Source organism: Asterias rubens, chromosome 10 (assembly GCF_902459465.1).
Source record: "Asterias rubens chromosome 10, eAstRub1.3, whole genome shotgun sequence".
Taxonomy (NCBI): domain Eukaryota; kingdom Metazoa; phylum Echinodermata; class Asteroidea; order Forcipulatida; family Asteriidae; genus Asterias; species Asterias rubens.
Window position 1 is genome coordinate 17,999,166 of NC_047071.1, and position 10,992 is coordinate 18,010,157.

General features: G+C 38.7%; 1 protein-coding gene across 2 annotated transcripts; it reads left to right on the forward strand.

Moving 5' to 3' along the window:
* Positions 1–874: 874 nt before the first annotated feature.
* LOC117295459 (fructose-1,6-bisphosphatase 1-like) lies at positions 875–6,258 on the forward strand. 2 transcript variants are annotated; one of them, XM_033778127.1, is made up of 7 exons: positions 875–1,039; positions 1,813–2,024; positions 2,591–2,846; positions 3,449–3,592; positions 4,479–4,616; positions 4,856–4,975; positions 5,643–6,258. In XM_033778127.1, exons 2-7 carry the CDS (start codon positions 1,855–1,857, stop codon positions 5,829–5,831), a joined length of 1,017 nt encoding a protein of 338 aa, XP_033634018.1. In that variant the 5' UTR covers positions 875–1,039; positions 1,813–1,854; the 3' UTR covers positions 5,832–6,258. The 2 variants fall into 2 exon arrangements, with proteins under 2 accessions (XP_033634018.1, XP_033634019.1); XM_033778128.1 differs by having other exon boundaries at positions 875–1,009.
* The last annotated feature ends 4,734 nt before the right edge of the window (positions 6,259–10,992 follow it).

Genomic DNA, 10,992 nt, shown 5'->3' on the forward strand with positions numbered 1-10,992 from the left:
TACCACTGGAAGCCCATCTCAAGGACTCTAAGTGAATTCGTTGTTGTTTTGTGTTTGTGACAAATACCTATTGAACTAGCTCCCAGCATCCACTGTGATGTCTCCTCCCATGAGCAGCCTTGTCAAGGAAACTGCCCTACCAGTTCAAAGGGATAAGGCTACCTGTGGGCTCACATCTCATATAATTCGCCCTACAGTTTTTACACACTGTAAGTTTTTATCGTCCATTTCCCAGACTTTTTGTATTGTGGCCGCCTTATCTTCACCTTTTATTTATTATGCACTCTGCCCCTCAATTAGTTACTTTTGCACCATCCTAGTTTAGCTAGCTAAAGCTGAATAAGAATTTCACCATCGAAGGTTGACGATCTGTTGAATTCCCACAATGCATTAACGCCACCACACGACACCTCACTACAACTTTTTGGAGACAATAAACACTTTAAAAATAATTGGGTCCAAGGCATAGAGCTATTATATAGCTCTATGGTCCAAGGCCAAAGAAACTGTTGCCATGGTAAAAGCTTACCCCCCCCCCCCCCCCCCGATAGTTGGGGTTACATGACGCGCTAAAAAATATTATTTGGAAAAAGCTTTGTGGTAATCAGATTTGGCTTTAAAAAGTTGCAGACAAAAATATTGTGCCCCCAACCCCGGGTCCTGATGGTTTTGGGGGCCTTTTAAAAACATTTTTTGTTTCTTCTTCTTCGTATTTTAATGTAGTAAATCTTTACAGATTGTCACTGTCAACAAGTTTTAGCCGCAAAGCGTTAGGTGATAACGACAGAGGGCGCTATATCTCCCAACTTGTTAACAAAAATAATTTGATAGCAGCCTGCAACTTTGCTATGTGTACACAGTGCAGTAGTGCGTGTATTTCTGCTGTATCACGGCGATTAGGCTATTATTATAAACTACAAAACAATCAAAAGGAAGGACACCTGCACACCTAGCGTGGTTTGTTGATTCCAGCAGCGTTTCGTCAAGAACCAGGGAGTTAAACACAGAGGTACTGCTAGATTTCTTTGATTTGAAAGTGGTATGTAAAACATTTAATTTTAAATAGTTTAGTCTCGAAGTTAGTTAAGAAAACATCTCTTTTTAGCTGTAAAGCTGATTAAGTTTGGAAAAGTTGCTTTCAAAACAATGCCAGTTTTTACCATGACGGTTTTGTAGGCGTGGCTGCCAGGGTCGTTTCAAAACAAGGAAGTATAGCTATAATAATAGTGCAGTGGATTGTACAATAATATTACCCTTTTTCTGTTTTAACCCTGTTTTGTAAATTGTACATCATCTCTGGCTACCTCCATGCTCTGGGTGAGGGACTTAATTGTGTTTCTTAAAATTAACCCTTCAAGTTCATTTCTGTATTATTTAATATAATAAACCGAGTATCCTCGGCTCAGCATATCCTTTGAGTTTTGAGATTTAAGTGGAACTGCTTTAACACCCCCCCCCCCCAAAAAAAGAAGAAGATTGCAGTCGCATAACTTGGGCCGTTGGGGGCATGGCACAGTGGCACTAGTTGCGATAATCGTCCCTCCATCCTCCCGCCATCGAGAGGAGGGTTACGATTTTCGAACTACAGGGGCACTTGCTTCAAATTGGTGCCCCCCCCCCCCCCACAGAGCTTAATTATTGCAGCTAGCACAAGAGCTGACCCAGAATTCAGAAAATATCGCCCCTGTATTGTAATGTTAGTGGTGATAATAATATTAATAATATGTGGGACCCTCCGATCGGCCTTTTTTTAAATATTTTTTTTTAACTCTCAACATTCCAAAAGCATTTCATTTGGTTTATCTCCCACAGGTCTTAATTAAGGTCAAATTGTGACATTACCTCAACCTCAAGATGGGTTCGGAAGAAATACAGACAGATTTCATGACGTTGACTCGTTTCATGTTGGAGGAGCAGTCGCGGTGTGAGGGCGCTACAGGGGAGATGACGCAACTACTTAACTCACTCATGACGGCAATTAAAGCAATCTCATCCGCAGTCAGAAAAGCTGGCATTTCTAAACTGTGAGTAATACAGCACGAGGGAAAATGACTGATGCCTCCTAAACCAATTTTGGAGACCGCCAACAAAGGCCAGTCAAACAAACTTCTGCAGCCGGCCACCACTTTTTAAGCAACTTCCTCTTGAAATTTTGACCTTTAAAAAGAAAAATTCAAGCGCACATTTCATTGCCTGGATGTAACTCTTGCACACTCATGCCTGAAGTGGAATGTAGTGAGCAGCATTGTCATGGCCCCCATAGTTCAGAATTTTTATTTTATTTTATGATTTTGACACTTTGTTCAAAGTGCCTGTGCCTCTCTTTACAATAATGTATAGTATTCTTTATCCCTAATGCAAACTTGACTTCCAGGCCTTTATGTTTCGCTTTTGAAAGGGCAAGGGTACCAAGACATATTCTCCTTGGTAAAGGGCACTTATGAGGAAGTTGTAAATTTCTACTGGAGCATTTCAAGGGCACCAAGGCATTGACCAGAGGGCATGGAGGCAATTACCTTTGTTGCCTCCGTGAAGTATCAGGCATGCACATCTATTATAGTGTAGTAATTTTTTAGTTTTTTTTCTTCAGTTTTGGCATCGCTGGGACAACTAATGTCACAGGTGATGAGCAGAAGAAGCTTGATGTCCTCTCCAACGATCTGATCATCAATGCTCTCAAGTCTTCCTTCACGACCTGCGCCCTTGTCTCGGAGGAGAATGAAGAGGTCATCGTGGTGGACAGCAAGAAGGCTGGAAAGTACATTGTGGCCTTTGACCCCCTGGACGGGTCATCCAACATAGATTGCCTGGTGTCCATCGGAACGATATTCTCCATATGGAAGAAGGTATAATCCTTGAAGCTCAGCTGTAACTCTCTTCCTTAGAAGTGTTGGGTTGACACACAACCTCAGCCCAACTTCAGGGCTGGTTCGCACTACTCTAATTCCTGGGGTTACCGTGGGGAATAGCAGCCGGCCCTTTCACACTTTGAGCGCTTTACTCGCAAATCTACCCCAGCAAATGAGCAAACCCTGGGAAATATACACCCCTGCTCCAGAGTAAAACCCTGGGGTATTCTTAAATTTTGCAATAGGAACTCTGTGGAATAAGGACCTATATGCGGGGACAGAGTGAAAGTTTGCTAGGGTGCCTCCCCAGGGCTTGATTCCATGGTGATAAGAAATACAATGTGAAAAGGGCTTTACTGTATGTTTGTTATGAAAAAATGTTGCTCATTATGTACCTGCTGAAAAAATATATGCACTTAACTTAAAGGTAGGGTCATAGATTGGTCAATACTCCAAAATTCTTTAAAGTGTATCCCTCATTTTTACTTCATCATCTTTTTAGTTTTTTTTTCATGTAGGCCTACAAAAAGTATTATTTCAACAACGCAATCAGGCCAAAATCATTAATGATAATTCATATTTTGTTTGAAACTTTCAAGGAGACACCAGGACCAGTATCTCTCAAAGATGACGTACTCAAACCTGGTACCAATCTCGTCGCAGCAGGTTATGCATTATATGGAAGCGCTACCATGGTGGTACTGACCACAGGATGTGGTGTCAATGGATTTATGTTGGATCCAGTAAGTCAGTTTGTTACTTTGTTTCACCCTGTACACCGATAATAAAAATAATACGGACATTTATATTGCGCAATGACCTATATAAATATACTCTACTGCGCATTACAAGGAATACAAAAAATGCAGAGAAAAAAATGAAAAAAACAAATACAACAACAGAGCAAGAATGAATTAAATCGGTGAAGTAAACAAATGGGTTTCTAACTTTGATTTAAATAAATTAAGTGAAGAAGACTGTCTAATGCAAGGTGGGAGATTGTTCCAAAGATTTGGAGCGGCGTAAGCAAATGCCCGTTCACCTAAAGTAGCCCTAGATTTACTAGATGGGTGAGACAACAATGTGGGGTCTTGTGAACTCCTGCTACGGTAGGTTGATTGAGAGAGGGATTTCATGGTTATGAGTTCTTGAATGTACGTTGGTGCTAAACCATGAATGGCTTCATAAGTTAATAAAAGAACTTTAAATGCTATTCTTTGTTGAACTGGTAACCAGTGTAACTCATTTAACAATGGACTACATCTAGAGTATCTGGGGTGGGGTAAGCACTGTATACTCGGTACCCAAGATCTGTGAAAGAAGGTACCGAGTATACAGTGCTTACGCACATCGGTGAAAGGGTAACACCAAATAAAATTCTCTATGTAAATTTAACATCAATTAAGTCGAGGTGGGTTTCAAGTAATGGGAGACTTTTGAGACGCTGGCAGCAGCAGACACAAAGTTCCTTTTTGCGGCTCTGAGCATGCGCACACATGCTCAGTATTGCGCGTCAAGGTCCGACTGATATGTGAAAAACGACCGTCCAAAAGTAATCCTTTTCTTGGACTTGCCACGAAATGGACTTTTCAGATTTGATATTATTTGCTTATGGTGTTTTATTTACAGGCCATCGGGGAGTTTGTCCTCACTGACCGTGCGATGCAAGTGAAGCCAAGAGGTAAAATCTTCAGCATCAATGAGGGCTATGCATCGTCCTGGGACCCTGCTATTACAGAGTATGTCAGACAGAAGAAATTCCCTGAGGTATGTCTGATCTGGATCTGGATAACGCTCTTATTAGAATAAAAATGAAAAGGATGGGTTTGTGCTGTGTGGTTTTTACTTGCTAAGGTGGATTGTAACGGCTCGTTTACAGAGGGCCGTGACCATGCGATAAAGGCCCTCGCCTTTGGCTCAGGCCTTTATCGCAGATTTAAGAACTCATCGCCACTCTTTTATCCCCTTATTATTATTGTGACTATTATTATTATTGATCCAAACAGGAGGGCAAGAAGGCATACAATGCACGCTACATCGGGTCCATGGTAGCTGACGTCCATCGTACATTGGTGTATGGAGGGATATTTTTATACCCTGGGAACAAGGCAAGCCCCAATGGAAAGGTAAACAGCCTATGATAAAGCTGTCAAGCTTTGAATTTTATAAGGCCCTATCAAACTAGTGGCTGCAGCTGCAAGTAGGGTTTGTTATATTGACCTGTGTTAAGCATAGGAGACCGGTAGCAGTATTTGCAGCAGCAGCCGTAAAATCAGACACGGTCTCACGCCATAGGGATGTTCCGGTTGGTTGAGTGTTTTTTTCCCTCACCTTCCACATCTAGGACCCTGGTTCGAATCACACTTGGGTTTTTTGTGTGGGTCTTCCCTGGAATTATTCTCTGGGGTTCTCCTCCAACATCTAAAACTGAAACTTCCTTTGTTCTCTTCTCTCACTGGGATTCTTGGCTTTAAGTTTGCTTTTCTGAGATTCCTTGGCTTCCCAACCAGAACAAATAAACAAAAATAGCTGGGCTAGTAAACATTTTTTTAAGTAATCTGACTGTAATTCTGCAGTCAGCTGCGATGGTTGAAACTGAATAAACCAGTTAATATGATCTACCCATAATCATGGAGCAATGACAGCAGTAGAAAGCTGAGTTTGTCGAATTGCATTAAGTGATTGATTGATTGATTAATTGACAATGTTCAAAGATATTGTGAACCAACTCTAGTAAATTTATTAACTTTTTCCTCAAGGTGTAAATTTCCTTTGAATTTTCTGATTTGACAGATCCGTCTGTTGTACGAGTCCAACCCAATGGCGTTTATCATGGAGCAAGCTGGTGGTCTGGCGACCACTGGGCAAGAGAACATCCTAGACATTCAACCCACCCAGATACATCAAAAGTGCCCCGTCATCATGGGCTCTGAAGATGATGTGAGAGACTTCCTGGCTATCGTTAAGAAACTTAAGAAGTGAAACGGAGAAGTCCAAGAGAGTGGCCTACCTTCATAGAGCTGCTAAAGGCACAAAAAGTAGCTAAGCGCAACAAAATTATGTTTATGACTAATAAGGTTACCAGGCAAACTATCATACCCTACAACTGTTACACAGTATTTTTTGCTTAAGCGACTCTATGAATTTGGGCCCTGGGTCCAATTTGAATTCATAGAGATGCTTATAAGCACAAACAAATACATGAGCACAAAACAATATGCACTGTTTATGACTTGTTTTATGTGAGTTTTTGCTTAGCAGGTTATTTCCTGCTTAAGCGGCTCTATGAAATTGGCCCCTGATGTGGATAATGTCTGGCTGGTGTGCCTGGAATTTTGTTACGTAAACTTTTAAAATTCTTCAACAGCCAGACACCCTCCCCAACACGACTAAACAATAAGACAGAAAATATAAAAAAAACATATATTTTAGCTAACGTTTATTTTTCTAGTAAAAGACTTATATTTTTTATAAAGTATTTTCTGTAGTGAAGAATAACATTTCCAAAGTTGTTTGTTACTGAATGTTTGAATTTATATTCAGATTATATTTTGTAATAGATCTATTGTTAAAGTGTTAATATTTGTCTGATTAAAGTTCGCAATACCTCATATATTTCTCTGGGAATAGAGATGTACAAACTATTAGTTACAGTATTGTTATACCATGTCCATTTATACATCAATTTATGCATTGTGTTCTGTTATCAGCAATAAAACCAGGGTGGCATTTTACGGGGGCACAAGGGGTGCACTATTTTTTCTTTGGGCATTTCCGGCCAATTTTGAAAGTAGTTTATATTTTTCTGAAATAAGCAATACTTTCCAGTATTCTTTACTAATTATGTATAAGATGGATGTAAAAATAGGGGAAAATATTTGAAATGAATGTATTGTGCACTTTATCAAGTGGTTTAGGTAAACTGTGATTTATACTATAGAGTAGTATAAAATAAAAAGAACTGTTGAAGGTTAAGGTAAAACATAAAGTCTATGAAAAGATTTTGTTTTTCAAGTTTTGATGAAACATAAAAACTCAACTTGTGAAAATTTAATGTTCGCTATAAGAATACAGGCCTGTGAGTTGTCAGGTTTGTTCCTGATTTCGTTTGTTGCTGATTTCGGTTTCATCAGATTTTCATTCACCTTCAAATTTTTTAGCAGAGGTGAAGATCAGGGGAAAGAAATTGGAGCGAACATGACACAGTCCAGTTTTAATTTTTTTTTTTAATGAAATTATTTGATACCTTTGTGAGATTATATGAGAACAAGTGTGAGAGACATCACAAAATTCCATGCAACTTTCAGCTCCTCAAATAATAAGCTTATTAAATAATTTACAAGAATGTGATTGCTATAAATTGCTTGAATGCAGGAAACATCACTGGCTGACTGACCATTAGAGGTTGAATGCTGCCCTCTATTGATAAGATTTATCAAGCTTTATTTCCGGGTTGGCAGTGAAATCAATAGAGATCAGTTGTGAAAACCAGAGACAGGTAGCAAGTTGATATTGGGTTGAACTAACTGACTTGGGGGGGGGGGGGGTAACAAATCAAAAAGTTGCATCTCCTTAAGATTGTATCGTAACCTTTGATGTGATCCCTGGCTATGTGGCAATTAGTGGTGAATGGCTTCTGACTGGAAACCATTGAGAAATAGCGAAATGGGAAACATCTATAGGGTTAGACATCTCACATGGCCTTGCAGTATGAGCCAGTTTAAAACCTTGTTGGTTCTCAAAAAAATAATAAAAATACACATCTTGTACAATTTAGTCATCCTTTGAGTTTTATTCAACCATCCATACAAATTAAAAAGTTACAAATAACTGTCTTGCATTGGTTCAATAAAGAGATCATTATTTGACGACATTGACAGATGGAATGTTCCATTCGACTGGACTTGTAATACCTCATGGAATGGAACTTTCTATCTCTCAACTCATCACCATTGCAATCATTCTGTCATTTTTGTCAATTGTTGTGGAGAACATATTTCCAAATTAACTTAATTCTGCCCTTCAGACAAAGCACAGGATTGGCAACCATAAAATAAATATGATTTATTTTAATCTGAAAGTTCACTGATTATTGATGTCCTACCAGTACCACTAATCCGTGTGAGAAATAATGTAATTTGAAACATAGTCAAAGTTGAGGAAATAGTAGCTCCTTCTATTGCTTATTTTGATTTACCACCAAATCCTCAAGATAAATTTTTATATCATTTTCTCTCAAAATGTGAACTCTGGATTTGACAAAAATTTGACAAGTAATTTGGCTTATTGAAGTTAGAGTATGTGAATTAGTTCACTCTTTCCAAATTCCAATGATGTGCTTATTTCTTATACAGCAGATATATAATACTTAGTGTCAAATATTGCTTTGTTTTGATACTGTAATATAAATTACGTAATGATAAGTGATCTGCCACTGGATACAAATCTCTCGCTCGCTTCTGAGTTTTTCTGCAGGTTACACAGTTATAATATGTATAAAAAGTTTTTAATTTTTAAAAGATGCCATGTGGCTAATCAAACTTGAACCCACGTTATTTGTAAATGAAGAAAATGCCTGTTAATATTAGAGCGAATACATTAAATAAATAACTATGTTTCAAAAGAAACATAATATTATTTTAAAAGCATGAGTAAACATGCCCATTAGTATTAAAGTGAATACATAAATAAACCAATAATATTGTTTCGACAAAACAAACATTTTACATGCACAGGTCTCTTGTTGTAGGCACTTTATATTTGTGATCAAGAATAAAAACAAAACAGGAAGATTTCTAGTTTAACCACGGAGTAAGGGTTAAAGGAACACGTTGCCTTGGATCGGTCGAGTTGGTCTTTAAAAAGCATTTGTAACCGTTTGTTATAAAATGCATATGATTAGAAAGATATTTTAAAAGTAAAATATAATGATCCACACAAGTATCACTCGAAATTGCATGGTTTTCCTTTTACCTCGTCGACTAATACGGTCGGCCATTTATGGGAGAAATTTTTTTTACTCCCATAAATAGCCGACCGTGTTAGTTTGCAAAGTAAAAGGAAAACCACGCAATTTCGAGGCAAATTTGTGTGGATCATTATATTCTACTTTTAAATCATCTTTCTAACCATATGCATTTTAAACGGTTACAAATGCTTTTCAAAGACCAACTCGACCGATCCAAGGCAACATGTTCCTTTAATATTAGAAATTCCTAGCCTATCTTTATCACTGTCACCTTGCAATACTTCTTCCATTTCAGGTGGATTTAAAACTTTGCATGGTAGGAGTACAATCAAGTGAGGTTTGAGGTGACACCACGATCATAAATCTCTTTTGTGCGTAGTAGTGGTTCTGAAAAGAACCGGTGGTTTGACAACTTGACGTTTCGATCAGTATGCTCCGATTGTCTTCAATAGAAATATCTTTAAGTTCACTTGACTTTTTAAATTGTTTATGATGGGTTTATTTTAAACTTCAGATTAGAAGATTCCTTTGACCAATAATAACTTATCTGACATTCTGACCCAAACAAAACCAACTTTATGTCCACAGATTTACATTAAACTTACACAGTTTGAAGATAATAATTGTAGAAAGCTTCCCTGAAAATAATTTTTGTCTCAGTGATCATGAGACGAAAAATTATTTTAGCATGTAAAAATGTATTTTCATGACATTGTTTTACTCATTTCTCAAAAACTACTGCACCTCAGCAAGTAATATTTTGAGGTACGCTTTATACTATCATTCTTCAAACGGTGTAAGTTTAATGTAAATCTGTGGACATTGTGTTTTGTGTTACAAAAAGTACCCAAATCTTTTAAGGTATTAACATTGAGCTACATAGTAACCGACGCATGAGCATGGTTCAAAATTTAGTGACCAGGTCACAATGTTGAGGTATTTTCCTTATTAGGAACCCTGAGGGTGTTCTTGTGCTATGTACATTCTTCTACCATACATCGGTGTTTGTGTGACCACAGCTTCTCCTTCAGTTTTGATGTGGTATCAAACTTGTTGAGCCCTGGGCACAATTTCATAGAGTTGCTTTACGTCGTTATGCTTACGACGTAAGTTTCCATTCTATAGTTCTGCGAACTGTAAGCACACAAAAAGGCATGCTTACCTTACGGTGCTTACTGCATGAAAAAGCACAACGTCACAATGCAAATCCATTGTTATTGCGCAAGCTGGTTGCCTAGTTTTGTGCCAACTATAGCAGAAAAATCTGCTTACAGTTACGCAGCGCTATGAAATTGGCCTCTGAAGACAAGAGTCCTTGCATATTGATTTGCAAGCTCCAACAGCCCCTTCGCTAAGATCAAAGAAAGACCACTCATTGGCTGAGAGTTGTGCATGGCTGGTACATGCATGGCCATTGTTTGACCTCAGTGACTGCATGCAGTCTATAGAAGGGGTCAATTGTTCACGTAGTTTCTTCTGCTACACAGCAGTGCATAAAATATAAGGAATTAGGAAAAAGAGTTGCTTCTTCAGAGAATCTTGAAGATATTGTTTAAATAAGTTTCTTCTGCCAACCATCTGGCAGTGTCCGAGACACTAGGAAGGATCAGGGTATCTCCTTCTGTTTTGATGCCTTGCATTGACCTCATCAGCAATTGTTCTCATCTTCATTCCAACTTGTCGCTCGTACAGCCACTGGTCTGCAAGAAGACGCAAGGCGACGCCAACATCCCGAGCTGGGATGTTGTCAAACGGTTGACACTGTGCTCCTCTTGATGCATTATAGAGGGACTCTTGATCCAAGAGCAGGTGGTTGGCTAGTTGATGTCTCATGTTGTGGATGCCCTGCCGATGCGAAGTCGGCCACCTCTGAGAGTCGCTGACACTGTGCACCATTTTCTTTACTCTTCCTGGAATATCAAAAGAAAAGGATGTGTTGAATTAATGATCTGAAAATTATTTAACACTATCGAGTTATTAACCATCATCATCGTCATCATGGCCAGTGCAACCCAACAAGAGCCCCATGTGGGTGTTAACTTCCTATGCAATTTTTGTTTAAATATATTTTTAACATTGAATCTAGATAGATGCACATTTTTTCCAGTGGTTTGCGATAACATACATAACCCTCCTCGCGATGATCAAGCCTGAGGCCTATGGCTTCACCGTCGG